Source organism: Chiroxiphia lanceolata, chromosome 4 (assembly GCF_009829145.1).
Source record: "Chiroxiphia lanceolata isolate bChiLan1 chromosome 4, bChiLan1.pri, whole genome shotgun sequence".
NCBI classification, from domain to species: domain Eukaryota; kingdom Metazoa; phylum Chordata; class Aves; order Passeriformes; family Pipridae; genus Chiroxiphia; species Chiroxiphia lanceolata.
This window is the reverse complement of record NC_045640.1, coordinates 17,002,149-17,017,920: the sequence shown is the minus strand read 5'-3', so window position 1 is coordinate 17,017,920 and position 15,772 is coordinate 17,002,149. Positions and strand designations below refer to the sequence as shown.

General features: G+C 41.9%; 1 protein-coding gene across 8 annotated transcripts in view; it reads left to right on the top strand.

Annotated features, from left to right (window-relative positions):
* The first annotated feature begins 7,830 nt into the window (after window positions 1-7,830).
* LCORL (ligand dependent nuclear receptor corepressor like) overlaps window positions 7,831-15,772 on the top strand; it is an 84,252-nt gene continuing 76,310 nt past the window's right edge. For 4 of the 8 annotated variants that reach the window (XR_004356607.1, XM_032685409.1, XM_032685414.1 and 1 more), the window contains exon 1: window positions 7,831-8,048. Coding sequence is in view for 5 of the 8 variants with exons in the window: in XM_032685409.1 (XP_032541300.1) it covers window positions 7,901-8,048 (148 nt within the window). In the remaining 3 variants the exon portion in view is untranslated. Of the gene's footprint in view, window positions 8,049-8,726; window positions 8,806-15,772 lie in introns of those variants that run through there. The other 4 variants (XM_032685415.1, XM_032685410.1, XM_032685412.1 and 1 more) reach the window with 3 other exon arrangements.

Sequence of the window (15,772 nt, the reverse complement as noted above, 5' to 3'; positions counted from 1 at the left end):
ATAGAGAGACTGAATGAAGAAGGAACAGATGTGAATGACTGTGGCACTATGCCCAAACCAGAAGGAGCAGGATCCCAGCATTGCTCTGAATTGCTCCACACCAGTTTCTTAGCCATCTTGCTCTGCACTGTGGGGAGGTATTGCCAGGGAATATAGATATCTAGCTGTGGAAACATTCTTCAAGGCAAATGGTAGGAACTTAAACACTTAAATTTTTAAACAAGAGGAGGAAAAGGAAGAAACAAATGTTTGGGGTTTTAGAGGAAGTTGCCTTGCTTAAGGTAGAGAAGGAAAAGATTAATTCTATTGGCATCTGAACTCATGAATACTTGGAATGAACTCATGAATACTTGGAATGATCATCCAAGGATGATCAAATTATGGGAAAGGACCAGAGCAATGTTATGCATTTTCTTATGATGATCTGCAGTAGATCTTCTCTGTTTCCTTTTCTCAGCAGGAGTCCAATGGGGAATTGTTCAATCTGTCGTATTCAGCCTAGTGTGACTTCATTTTTTTATTAGCTGAGAGGTTACTTCATGTAGTCCTAAAAAGGAATACTTAATATGAATCTATTAATACTTAATATGAATCTGTTTTGTTAATTTGTTTGAATGGACCTAATACAAAAATAGTCTTTAAAAATTAATGTGAAAATGGTCAGACAATGTAAGAAAATAATAAAAGAAATTTTAAAATATTACTTCAGAAATAACATGAACAAAAAAATTTCCATGTGTTTGATTTTAAAATCTAAGTATGAAAAAAAGGGACAATACAAGAATGTCTTGGTTATGTTGAATTAACTGCCTTTGCAAAACAAAAATGTTATTTTCAGTATTTTTGCAGCACTACTGAAATTGATTAAAAGCATGTGAAAAGATACCTATTGAGAACCAGAAGACAAAATCCAAACATTTTAAGAATGCAGTTATATGAAGCAACATAACGCCACAGCAAATCAAACCCCACAACACTGATCTAGCAAGTAAAAGAGTTGCATTTCAATAACAACCAGGTCCTTTTTTCAAATTATTTTGTGTCTGAGAAATCATGTTGCTCTCTATTTTGCTAAAAGGGTGGTGAATTTCATCCACAGTGTTTCCTCTTTTCTCTTTCTTCTACTTTTTTTCAATTCAACATGTTTAGCTTGAAAATGGAAGATATGGAATTGTAGGAAAGGAGGGAAGGGGAGCTGAGTGGGGGATTCAGAACATAAACTAAACCAAGTGTAATTCAACGACAAGAAAGTTATACATAAAATTGATAACATGTAATAAAAATAGTTGTCCTAAATCAAACCATGAAAAGTTCTACTTCAAGAGGCAATAATTGTGCAAGTGATGTTGCAGGAAATAAACTGCTCTACCCAAGTGACCAATGAGCTGTTCGGTCTTATTTCCCACCACCCATGGTGGATACTGCTTAGGCTGGTGAAAAAATTGCAGCCTATACTGGAAACTGCAGCTGGAAAGAGGTGCAAAGGATTCAAAAATATGAATTTCTGCAGTAAAAAGAAAAACCTATTACAGGCATATACCTTCCTCCTCAGAGAATCACACACACATCCTCTCCTGGGGAGATGCTAGAGACCTGGGAGGTGGTACACTATGCTCCGCTTCTTAGGCAATGACTCTCTTGGAGAGCAGAAGTAGCAGTCCTTGTCTTAGCTTTAGAAAGTTCTTAGCTAGTGAAATTGTAAAAGTCATTCATGAAGACAATAAACAGTTCTTTGTCTTTTCAATAATAACATAATTTTGGATTACCAGTGCATGCTCTGATGGCTGGCTCAGTATTTCATGTCTATCTCTAATATTAAGCTGCAATTAGTGATCTATTCTCTCTGGGTTTAATAGCAGTATATTTTCAGCTGCAGAGTTGCTCTGGTGATGGCATACTTAAATTACTTGGCCACATGGGAAACTTTAGAGAGAGTGAGTGACATTACTCAGCTGTGTGGAATATAGGATAACAGTTTAAATGGAAGGAAAAACACAGCCATATTTGATAGATAGCACTGTGCAGGCATCACTTAGGAGTATATATTGGATTTTACCTTCCCCTGAAATTTAATTTTAATAACGAAATAATGACATGTTAAAACAGTGGTCTAATCTATACAAGAATAATTTGTTATTTTTTGGCATTTCAAGCTGACTCCTTTCACTTACGCACCTTTTACTGCCAGGCTAATAGTGTAACACAGGATATATCACCCTCATAAGAACACTTTGAGAAAAATAAATGTTTTAAATTAGTACTGAATAAAAGTTGATATTCTACTTGGTTTTTATAAGATAAAACCACAGAGTCTTTCAGATAGTTGCATATTAACATTTGATTTCACCTTACAAGCCTGTATTGTTTAAAGCCCCATTTTTTTCCACCTCACCAAAATGTAGCTCTGCTTTGAGGAGCGATTCTGTTAAGCAACACGATTTTACTCTGATCAGATGTGCTCAGCTCACCATAAAAGTTGTGATTGGTTTTCCAGCTCTAAGGGTTTGTCTAAATTTAATGTAGCCTTCATATATGTGTGCTCTTGCACAGCACGACACCCGCGTGATGAGACCGTGGCCCCTTGGCCCCAGTATCACCAGACTCTTGGTCTCCAAACAGTAGCGATAAACAAAGACCTGAAAACAACCTATGAAAACTTCACTGTGTATTCTGAGATGGTATAAACTGAGAGCTCTATTTATGTTTTAGTTATCCATGTTAAACCAAGAGCATCTATTTTATAAACACTGTAGAGTTTCATTATAATGCTTGCTTGCTACAGACAAGGCTAGTTTGATGCGTGGAAGTGACATCTCTATTTAACTATACTCACTGATATAAGTAGACAGGACATGAAGAATATTGGTGTTCTTGAAAGCCTGCCTGCTTTTCGCTAAGTTAATTAGATGATGTGATAAGAATGCATCCGCTCAGATACGAACTTTGTTTTACCTATTTAGATGTTCACAAATTTAAGAGCACTAATGTTAGAACACAAGAATCATTCTCCTGTCTTTTACCTTCCTATACAAAGGACAAAGATATTTGTAAAAAATGGTCATCTGCCTCTAATAGTTATGTTTCAAATACTTAGAATTAGGTCAATAACAGGGACACAGCACCGGCTTGGTTGGCTTAGTGCTGCCTTTCTATCTGAGGATAGCTTCATTTCATGAATTTCCAGGTACTTTTCTCTAGGCAGAGAGATTAAAGGAGGTTTGGGCTAAAAAATGTTATTGTGCACATAGAAATTCACTTTGTAGAAAGATACAGTTTTACACCTGTGTTGAAGGGTACTAGTATCAGCTAATACTGATGAGATTCATAAAAGCAGCCCCCGTAATTAGGAGACAGTAGTACTTTTAATTGTATATTCTGCTGAAATACGTAGTCACTGAACACTAAATATATACTCCATATGTGCTGTGTGATTTTTGGGGTTGTCCTGTGCAGGGCCAGGGGTTGGACTCAAATATCCTGTGGGTCCCTTCCCTCTCATGATATTCTATGTACCCTGAGATTTCAGATGTAAACAAGTGTTATTTCTTTCTTCATCTGTAAGACATTAAATTATAGTCTCTCCACACATCACCATTTGTAAACTGTTTTAAATTTTTTATGAGCACAGGGAGATAAAAAGTCTAAACCTGGAATGCTTGCAAATCTTACTTCTTCCTAGTGATCCAAAAGCTAATGAGCAGACCAGAAGCTTCCTGACTCTTCTAGCCTGTGAAAAAGCTCATCCTCTCACCTGTGTTTGAAAGGGAAACATTTCCAACTGTTTCTATTAGTTTCAGCTTTCATTTTCTCTTTGTTTCCCTTCATTTTCATTTAGAGATTATGACAACGCAAGGAAACGCTTGAGGGTTAAGTTTCCAGGCTCACAGGGCCCCCACTATAGATGTCAGCAACATCTGGATTTTAAACATATTTTTGTGTATCTTCACATTGATTGAGGTTGTAATGAAAATTTGAAGTCTAAACTTTGGGATAAGCTTTTTACCCGGGCTGTGCTGCTTGCCACCATGGGCAGGGCTGGCCCACTTCTCACAGCGTTCTTGTCATACCGCAACACAGCTGGTCCAGCTGTTTCTGCTGAAGGAAAAAGAATAACTTGTACATCAAACTTGGAATAGCAGAGGTATCTTCTGTCTGTGTTTGTATTTGCAATCTAATATTCACACTAGTTACTAAACAACCCTTACTTACTTTGCTAGATCCTACATCTAAATGACCATGTTAGTGTTCATGGTGAAATCTCCTCTAGTGTCATTAATTTTACGCCTCTGTTTTCTGTTGCAGTATATTTTTCAAGTATCAATCATTATCTGCAATACTCATTCGTAAAGTTATCACACAATTCATCATTTAACCCTTTCTGTTTTACCAAGGCACTGACAATTTCAAGGTTTACAAATTGTATTTTTGTGAGAGAAGGAGCTCATTACCTCAGATAGCATCTGCAGAAGTCTTGCTACAGGGTTCTGTTCAAGTTAGACTGCTTTAATTACACTTTATCCTTGCCCCCAGTTTCCACAAAGCAGTACTTATGTGACAAAGAGCCATGCAAAGCTGTCTGTACCGGAGTGAATGTCACCTTTGGGGATTAATTATAAAGAGGTTTTTGTGATGAACAATTTTGCAATGTTTCAATAAGATAGTTAAATCTCCCCAAAGTGTTCAAAAAATTAATTCAAAATGTCAGATTTTGATGGGGTGGTGGTATCAAACCATAAGCATCCATGACTATTTTAATTTCTCTTTACCCACAAACTAATATGAGATAAAACATACAGGAAGAACAACACTAATAATTCCTGTAGCTTGAAACAAAATTGTACTGGACTTGGCCTCTAGAGCCGTTTCTAAGTAACTGATGCTCTGATCCCATAAAAATCAGCTAGGACAGGCAGCTAAGATTAACTAAATCAAAACTATCCCTCGCTGCTCCAGCTTCTGCCCTCAATAAGCTTTGGGTTTTGATCCAATCCTTGTTCAGAAAAGTGGAAATGTTTCTGTAAAATCAAGTACAAATCCACATCAGAAGTAACCTCTTTTCTGGGAAGTAATTTTCATAGAGAAGAAAAACCAGTACTGTTAACGTAAAAATAACATCTCTGAAGCAGGATCCTTGGGTTACCTGTTTCAGTTTGATGTTTGGAAAAATGAAGCATCTCAAAAGGGAGGGAGTGGTTCAAAACTACTCTCTACAGCACATCTGATTTCTAGGTAGTATTTTCAGAAGGACTAGGAGTTCAAAATCTAGGCAAGTATAAAAATTCAGTGGGAAATGCTTTCTTTGCCCTTTCCTCCACCCAGTCTCTGAAATCTGCCCACCAACTCTGTTAGTTTTGTTACTTCTTTTTTCTTTCGTGCCTGGAGAAGTCTCTCAAACAGGAGGAACCTTAAAATTGCAACAGAAAGTATCCCAAATTTGCAAAATGGAGGAGGGTGGAGAGTTATTTCTCCACTCTTTATTTAATCATAGACATCTCAAAATAAAACTCATCAGACTCAGGGCATTTCTGTCCCTACAAAACTGATTCATGTCATATAACCTCAGGGATTCAGTTAAACACTATTCATTTAAAATTCCTGTGTGTTGAATTCATTAAGCTCAATTAGCTGTTTTACAGAAGTCACATAGTTTATTTTTATGATATTTCTTCACAAAAAAAGATGTGATCTGCCATCTGTTACCAAAGTTTTGTTCATTACAGTGGAAGCAGAACTGATTTTCAGGGCTGTGCTCTACAAGCAACCCCTGAATATATCCATCACCCACAAAATAAAAGAACATCTTTATGAAGTTCAGAAGGAAATATCCACCATGTAAGGCTTGCAGTAGAAGCCAATGCATGACAGATTATTTTTTTAAGCCAGTGTTATGGTCAAAAAAAAAAATTACTGGATGGTATTATTAGTTTGAAACCGACGCATTCTATCCAAATAAGGTTACATTTTGGTTTGTGTGGGTTTTGACAACAACTTCCCAGAGTTGCCTTGAGTTTTGCCATTTCTTTGAGGCACAGCTGACCATTTTTGTGGCTGTTTGGAAGGCCAGTGCAAGTAAGAGACCCAAGGTACTCGTAGTAGATTTGAGGTGAAGAAGGAGGCAGCCAGGAGACTGGTAATCTATGCTTGCTATTTATGCTGGCTACCATGCTGAAAAGCTAGAGGAAGCAATAGGCTGCCTTTTTATCTGCACTTCCAGTCTTGCCATTCTCTGAAATTCTCCAGTGAAAGGTGGTAAGGGCTCCATTCCCAAACAGCCCTGCCTGTGACAGTCTACACAGACACACAGAGGAATGAATGAGTGGGGAATGGCTTCCCATTCATTGTTTAAAGTTGAAGCTCTTCTGCAGCTTTGACACAGTATTGCTGCTGTTAATTCTGCTCATACGCTAGAACAAGAGAAAAAAACAGATACATATGGCGTGACATGGTTCTTTCCAGCATTGTTCCTTCAACCCATGTGGGGTAGTAAGGGGAGAAGCAACATTGTCTTGTCTTTTCTATGTCCTTATGAAATCCTGTTTTCTATCACAACCTGCAAAGATGCACACAAAACGTAATTTCTTGCTGAAGCAACACTGCTTACAAAGACTGTTATGAGAAGGGGAGCATGGAGGAGGAGGAGGCACTCAAAGACGCACCAGGATGTGAGAAAACAGCAAGATTTTGCTTTTTTCTCTCTGGGCAATTAAAGTCTGTTAATTGCTCTTTTGCAAGGCACGGGTAGCAATTGTCACATTAGACTGATGTGGAGGGATGTCTGTCTTGAGCTGGAGGTACAACCTGAAGGGTAACTGTGTGCAGAGCAGCACAGCCAACCGTCCAAGGGGTTGTCAAGTGCTCCAAGTAATCCAATGTGACGTTTGTGTGTTAACTTTCTTACAGTTACCTTAATCTGACTTTAGTTCTGAAGTCATTCGTAGGTTGATAGTAAGTCTTCTCAGGCGTGTTCCCAGATACTGAACTAAACCGATTTGGCTCCCACTTTCCATGCTAGTCTTTTCCAAAGGGAGGGTGGGGGATAAGGCTGTGTGATGCCAGTCCCCAGCAAACCTCCCTGCCTCTCTCTACATGATCAACACCCCCATAAAAAGTAGGCTGAAGGCAAAGCCGTGGAAAACAGCCTGGTGAACCGAGCAGGAGCTCGGAGAACTTTGAAAATCTCCGCACAGAGTGAATGTGAGAAGCTGGTTCAGAAGGCACAGCGCTGTGCGGTGGCGGCAGGGCCGGACGGGGATCGGGCTGGAAGCGGTCCCGGGGGTAGGGTGGGCGAGGGGGGATCTGAGCCAGGAACAAGCCCTGCTCCAAGCAGCGTCCGGGGCAGCCCAGGGGATGAAGAAGAGACCTGCGCCGCTTTTTGCGATGCTCTGAGCGCGGGGCTGTGAGGCGCGGGGCGAGGGCGGCCCTGCAGCGCCGGGGCCTCCGGCAGGGCCGCCGCGCCGCTTTCCCCGGGGAACAGCCTCGGGGGTGGCGCCGCTCCCCTCCCTCACGAACTACAGTTCCCGGCGTGCCTCGCCGCCGCCAGCCCTGCCCGGGCGGGAGCGGGTGGCGCGCTACCCTGCGGGAACTGTAGGCCGGGGGACATCGATGGTCAGCGGGGCGGTGGCGGTCAGGGAGCGGGTGTCGGTTCTCGGCCCGGCGACCGGCCCGGCCCGCGGTCCGCGGGGGAGAAGCGGGTCCCGAGCGGGGCGGGGGCGCCGCGGGGACGCGCGTCAGTCCCCCCGCCAGGCGGCGCGCGCGCTCCCCGCGCCGGATGCTGAGCGGGGGGGGACGGGGGGGGCGCGGGCGCGCGCTCAGCGAGGCAGAGGGGGGGTGGGGGGGGAGGGAGAGGAGCCGGGGGAGCGCGCGCTCGTATGTAAATGAGCGGGCGTGAGGTCAGAGGCAGATGGAAAAGGGAACAGAAGGAATGGCCGCCGCGGCTCCCGCTCCTCCTGCCGCCGCCTCCCAGTGCCGGAGCCCCCGCTGCACGGCGGAGCGCAGGGGAGTCCGCCGAGAACTCGACTCCTGGCGGCACCGGCTCATGCACTGTGTGGGTAAGAGAGGGGGCGGCGGCGGAGTCCCGGCTGCCCGGCGGGACCGGGGGGCGGCGGACGGGGCGGCGAGCGGGCTCCGAGAGAGGGACGGGGAGCGGGGGCGGGCGAGGCGCCCCGAGCCCGGGGCTGCCGGGTGGGTGGAGGGGGGGAGCGGGGATGGAGGAGCGGCCCCAGCGGCTTTCTTGGAGGGCGGGAGCGGAGGCAGGGGCTGCGAGGGGGAATGAAGGTCCTAAGCCGCCCCCGGGCAGCGGAGGGTGGGTGTTACGGCTTTGGCTACGGCCGCTGAGTCTCTCCTTTCGCCGCCGACCGAGACCCGTTCTCAGCTCGGGTCCTTTTGTCTCGGCTCCTCGTCCTTGGCGCGGCGAGCGCCGGTGGCTGCCCCCCTCCTCTCCTCCTCCATCGCCAATGCCTGGGGGGCGGAGGGGGGAAGGGAGCCCGCCTCTGTGTGTCTGTCTGTGTGTGTGCGTGCGCCTTTAAGAGGGAGCCGCTCCTGCACTGACGGTTGGGATTTGAAGTTTTCCCTCCCCCTGGAAGTTGTCATGGCGACGGCAGCTCTCCCCCCGCCCTCCCCGCCCCGGGGCTGTCCCGGTCGCTCTCGTGCCGGGAGCTTCCCGGGCTCACGTGACTCCCCCCGCGCGTGTCCGGCGGGCGGGGGCGCGCGGGCACCGGCGGCGTTCCCGCCCGGAGCAGCCCCGGGAGCGGGTCTGCTCCCGCTCCGCCCGGGATAAGGCAGCCTCCCCTCCCCGCCCCTGCCCCTGTAAGCGCTGGCACTCCGTACGTGTGCCGCCTCGACTGGGGTGGATTTTGTTTGTTTCTTTCTTTGTTTGTTTTTTTTTGTGTGTGTGTGTATGGGGGGTGAACACTGATGCCAGGAACTGCTTTATTTGTATTGTTTCAACAGACGTTTCCCTTCTCGGGGAAGTAGATAAGATCCTTGGTCTCCAAGTAGCGCGTTAATGTCAGTGCCTATCCTCCCCGATGGCTGAGCAGGGAAGCACATCCAGTGTGACTGGGAGGGTTCGTTCAGTGCTGCTGAGTGCACTTGAGATCAAAGTAAGAAGTGAATATCTAAGTAGGTACACTTACAGGCAGTTGGCTTTGTTCGAGTGGGTTTTTTTTTTTACATTTTTCAGTAACCTGGTGGCTGCTTCATACACACAAGCTTCTTGATCTTGCTATGTTGCCCCAATAACTGTTGTAAACACCTGTTATAACACCTGTGTGTATGATATCGTACTTGTATATACTTGGACTGTCCTTTTAATCCTCCAAGTATAATACTGTATAGGAAAGCAATGTTTATGTATTTCCATGCACAACTACACTAGATTATACTTCTTACTGAAAGAATGCAGTTTAATTGGAATATACAGGGAGAGCCAGTTCATTGGCATAGATGCTGTGATAAGCTGTTAAATCTCATGGACAGATATCTCTGCCAGTATGTAAGTGGCAATTTCCGTGGTTACCCGTTACTTAATGGCATTTCTCTTACAAATTTAAATTAAATCTCAAAAGTCTGCTTGACACAGTGGATGACTGAAGAAACATTGGGGCGGTAATTGCATACTGCTAGATTTGTTCAGGAAACGCAGTCGTGCAGCACAACCAACAATGAGAAAGAGTGCAAAGAAATATCACACCTTGGGTCCTCTGCTGGGCAGATCTGCAGCGTTTGGGGAACTTCTTCAGAGTTGCTTCTTTGGTTGTCCTTTCACTGAGAATTGTAAAGTGCAAAACTGTCTCATAATTACTAATATTTTACACTGATTGCACTCTAGTGGTGCTTCTCATTGAGCTTTCTCTTCATTGGAATAAAACTTATTTAGGGTATGATATCTTTGTGTGTTCATGATGTAGAATTCAGTTAATTCAGAAGGGAGCCCTGACATGACTAGCAACTGCTAAGGAGGAAGGACATTGATTATGGTTTAATAGTCAAGAGCTGTCTCAGTTAAGAACTGTTACTTGGCGTGCCAGTTGAGCAGCCCTTATCAGAAAGTGTCAACAAAGTGGCAAGTAAGTAGTCCAGATAGTGGAGGTAGAGGATACCTAACAGGTTTGGGCTGGGTTTTTTGATGGTTTTTTTTTTTTTTTTTACCCCCTTCTTTGTAATCCTGTTGCATTAAGTTCTGCAAAAAAACCCTCCCATAATAGCCCAAAATAACTTCCAAAGTAAAAATGGTTCATTGTTCTCACTCACCCAAGTATTCCCAAGGAGTTGAAGAGTCTAACAAAGTATTAATGGGAAGGTCTGAGTGAAGGTCTGAACAATTGCTGGGTTGATGGCTGAAATGGCAACATGGTGGAGGGAGGAGTGGTGAGTATGACAGATTTGGCATAACTTACTTTTTCTTTCTCCGCTTCTTCTCTAGAATCATGTTTGTAGTAAGGTGAGAAAAACAATGTGGTAAGGCAGTAGCCCCCCAGTTCTTGAATTAGCTTACTGTGAATCCTAACAAACAAAAAACAACAAAAAAAAAAAGGCGTCACCAACAACAGATCATTCTGCCCTTAAAATTCTTTTTGATTTAAAAAAATGTAGAAGGGTGATATGATTCTGTGGACTATCATTTGTGAAGCATTATGGTCAGAGAACAGAGCAAGAAAGTACAGACTCCTTTAACAAGTCATACTGTTTCTGCTACATTCTTCAGATATTCAGCAGTATTTTGATGTCTTGTGTCATTTACCGTATTGATATTAAATTTTATATTTGCATTTCAGTAGTATAATCCTTTATCCATCAAGGATTCCTCACCCACTTTCTTTATGGAAGTGGTAAACTGAGTCAGGGATAATACCTCCGAGACAGTGATTGAGGCTCACAGTTGACATTTTTATCCACAACAGTGAGACTGAAATAATATTCAGTGGAGGGCCAGTGGTGGTTAGGGGCCTCTGCTCAAAGGGTTTAATTGCTGAATTGTTTGTTGGTCAAAACCTGGTTGCAGACTTAACTCTAAAGCCCATGCATATATTTAAAAGCTTGGGTTTTACCAGCCTAATATGTTAATTTGTGTCCTGCGGAATATGATTTAAAGTCTCATGTCAAAATGTTCAAACATTTAAAGAATTTGAGAAGAAAAACAGTGATAAAATTTTACTGACATTACTGAAAATTTGCTTATTTGATATCTAAACATATTTGAAGGTACAAAAGACTTCACATTGTAAACGAATAGAATATATTAACAGAAATTCGAAATAGGTGTTCAGTACAAAATGTCTGTTGAGCTGGTAATCTTTGTGTGTGTTATGTTGAGCACTAACATTCCTAAGATGCCTAGACTTGTGCTTATTGGATGTTCCTAACTCTTGCATGACTCAATCAGAGTTCAAAACTAGATGCTCTTTAAAGGCACCTACAGATCTCCATTCTCTTGATGTTCTTACAGCATGCATAATACAAGCTAACAAGTACTGTTTATAGCAGTGCTCACTGCTATGTTTTGTCCTAGGATCAGTCTTTGTGACATAACATCTAAAGTTCTGAGTTTATAGAAAAGTGACAGAAAGCTCAGGTTTGAAGTACCTGACTTTAGCCAGTAACTGAGTTCTGTGGTGGTTTAAATTGCAAGGTATTTTGTAGATGTGATATCGGAATGGTTAAGAATTGCTCTTTGGTGCTCTTTGATTAAAACTTTGTAATGTGAATTGGTTAATTTTATTCCATTGGATTGAGAGGCTTTGGAAAGTCTGAGTCTTTTGTAAGTCTAGCTTTGTGGTCAGCATTAAGAAAAAGGATTTATGCCATTTTTTCCAGCAATCATTGATCCTACTGCCCAGTTTCATTTGAACTTTACAGGTAGAATACTGGCAAGTACGTTGAGTTCCCATTACTTTCATGAATAGGCACAGAGGAGAGACCAAATAATTGCTGGGGTGCAAGAAAAAACTTCAAGCATAAGGTTGTGCTTTTACTATATTATCAGAGTATCCTAGGGGTGAAGTTTGGGGCACTAACACAAGGCTTTTTAATGCAAAGTGCCAGGTAACTCCAGTCATGGATGTTGAAATCTTGCTAGGGCCTTGTAGTGTGTCATGAAAATATAACAGTAAAATTTTCATTTTCAGTGAAAGATTAGATTATTATTGCAACTACTTTTTGGAAAAAAAATACGTTGCTATTTGGGGGAAGGGCAGAAGTTTTACTGTTCTTCTGCTGCAGCTCAAGGGCACACATTTGACAGGAAATAGCCTTGGTATTGCTTTCTTATGAAAACTGAAATTTGATCAAAGCAAAAATCCATTTTTGTATGTTTGTGAAATCTTGCATACAAATACTTCTTTACTCTTTTTCATTTTTTCAGACTTTTTCCCTCCAAAACTAGGATATTCGTGCATCTAATTCTATTTTGATAGGTCTAGACCTTAAATTTTTTTTTTAAGCTGAACTTCTGCTCCAGCTGACTATTTTTGAACAAGCTGTCTTGCAGGTGCACTTCCAAAGAAGAGGAATTTCCCCCTGAAAAAAGATTTGTAGCAACTGCATTTGGTGGCATCCCCATTCTTGCAATACTCCTGCATTAAGTACTTTGTATCTTTATTCCCACAACACTTAGCAGTGTTCTCACTTTCAGTGTGGCTGTAAGTACTTTGCAGCAGGTTAGTGTCACTTTTTTTTTTTTGGTAACACCGCTGCAGTTTTAGGTGATTTTCTAAAGTTGCCACAGTAGTAGTGGGAGAACTTTATTTTACTAGACATCTATAATGTTCATGAGTATCTGCTAATGATCTTTCTGGTGGCTCAATGCTCTGTTACTTGTCAGGCTACTAACAGACTGTGCAAGAGTGATTTCAATAGGATACTTGCTTTGAACTCTTTTGCTTCCCTGTCACTCCGGCATCTTTAACCAGTGAACAAGCCTGCTGTAGTGCCATCATCCATGTGATGGACAGTAATACTGGTGTAGGTGTTCCTGTGGATCTGTTGTGCTTTGAGTTATTCCAGTGTGAAACAGATCAAGGAAGTAATCTCAGTGTTACTGCAAATGTTGGAAGAAGAATGGGCATTAAATCTAGATCAGAATCACAGCACAGGTTCACAGGTAGTTTTTGATGCAATGAGGGAAGATGGTATCATGTAAGGGAACAGCTCAAACTAGTATTACAAAGGCAAGTGTGCAAGTCAGCATTAGCATTGAACATTTATTATGAAACCACAGTTTAAGAATGCAGTGAAGTGCCATTTTGCATCATCAAGTCCCGTGGAACTGTTACCAGACTGGAGAAATTGCAATTCTGACTATATGTTCATACTCCTTGGATACTTGCATCAGCACTCATTGGTCCCCTGTCTGATCTGTTGTAACTCAATAGCTGATCAGCGGGCTGTTGAGAAGTTGGGGGATTGCAGAAAAAAAATCTGGATGCTGCTGTTAACACAAGGATAAGGATAGGACTGTGTAAAGGAAGCAGGATGGGTGATAGCAGAAAGGAACCATTGGATTGGTTTAACTGCCTGTGGCACTGTCAGCTGCCAGGAATGGAACACAGCCTTAAACATGCAATCCCAATTTCCCCTGAACTAAGCAGGTTAACAAAAGAGGAAAAAATGGTCAGTGTGTGTATATAGGTCAGTGGAAGTTGATGTGGTGTATGTTTCACGTTAAGTGTTTTTAGATTGAAATAAGAGAAAACACATGGTGTTTGTTTTGCTTGTGTTGGACTATCTTTGTTTCAAATATGTAGTGTTAAATCGGCTTCTTTTCCATATTCTCTCACAGTCCGTTTCAACTTTTCTCTCAGAAAGAAGTAATTGCCTACTGCTGTCATTATGTGTTTTTGGAGGGATGTCTTAAAATTGACCCTTGAGAGAAATTTTTATGTGGGAAACAGTACAAGAAAAGTTAGATAAATGACACCCAGAGGCTTAAGTTTAAAAGACAGACGGAGGAAATTCTGTGTATTTAGCAGTAGATGCAGCACTAGTTCACTGATCCCTTGTGAGTCTGCAATTGCAAGGATGTATGGAGCATTTTTATGAAAGACAAAACTGTACCTGCTACACAGACTAATCCATGGATTGTGCCAGATGCAAGCAGTACTTTATTTGAATTCTTTGCACTTGGAACAGAAACATGTTGCAGAGAATGCAAGTAGATACACATATTCAGTAGTGTTGATAAAACCTGTGATTGTTTTTGGTGCTCCCTATGTCTAGATACTGGTATGTGGAAGCAGTTCAATTTTTAAGTGTTCCAGGAACTACTGTAATCTATGTCAGTGTTTTTAGGCATAGCTTGAACTTTCTTATTGTATGTTCTTATATAGTAGCTGTTTACTTTTTATGTGGCTGATAGTGAGCTGAGAAATTTAAACTCTGATAGTCTTTCTACACTGAGAGTTTCCTAAGCTGGAACTTGTGTAAACCAAAACCATGGAGTGCAGATAAAGTCACTGCAGCTCCATCTCACTTCTTCCCTTGGTTTGGCATTCAGTAACTGTTTAATACTTGAGGTTGGTAACTTTCAGGGGATTTGTTGTTGTTGATGCATAACACAATTTTATTGTTTTTCTTTCTGGACTTACTGTACCTACCTTCACGATTTATGTGGACTGGTATAAGCATTCATTTATTAAACAGTTCAATAAACTAGACTGTAAAACTAATCTAGCTTAACACTAACCGAGAAAATAGGAGAAGAGACATGGCAGGAGGATAAATAGGAAAGAAAAAGTCAGATCTAGTCTAACTTGGATCGCTTTTCTGATCAGATTTACTACATACCTGCTTTTTCTCCTGAATCAAATGTAAGTAGCTTTACTGATTTTTAGCAATTCCTTATTTTAGCAACAGTTTTTGTGGGTTTGAAGTGAACTGAAAAACGTGAGTTGGCTGAAGAGTGTCCTAACCAGCAAAACTGTTGATGAGAGAAAGAATACAGTACCACTAACAAGATCCTTCCACTTGATCTCCCTTTGTAGTGGGACTTGTCTGGTGTAACAGTGAACTACCCTTCTGTTTTAAGTTAGTCTGGGAGGCCTACTGTGAATTTTTTTGTTGTTGTTGCTCTGGGTTGGTTTTCTGTTAGTTGAACTGTCTTGCTGTGTAAGGTAAATAATAATATGAATGTGTCATGCTGATCAATTTATCAGATCAGTGTAAGCGGTTGAGGAGCTATATTCCAGCTACTAGCAAATAGACAGGGCTTGTGCTACCTACTGCTAAAATGGGAAAAATTACTGCCTCTTCCCCTTTTCCATGCTTACCTTTATTTTTCAGCTGTATTATATGGGTGTTTTGAATAGATAGTTACAATGGATCCTTTCTTCTTGAATATGACTCAAGTATCAGGGCTTCAAACAAAGTTATTATTCTAACCTTTAGAGCTTAGTGTGTTTATGTAAAGTGTAGAGGTCAACCAGAGCTTTATAGACTTCACTAACTTAAAATTCTTTGTCCCAGTTAAAACCACTGTCTTTTATGTTATTCTTGAACCTTGCTCTCTTTAATGTGCTTGGTGGGAACTTTGATAAGATAGGTTGGAACATTAATAGAGGTTGGAACAGAACTGAATTAGTGTGACTCACATGTCTAGTATCAAACTTCTGAAAAGTAGGATGGCATTATAAATTTAGCTCCCATACCTTAGGAAGAAAACCCAGAGAGCACAAAAGCAAACAAAAACAAAACCAAGCAGAACCTTGTTGGGGGAGTGATGCATCTCTTCTTTTACCACTGCTAATCTATCACTTTATCCTCCCATTCTCTAAAGGTG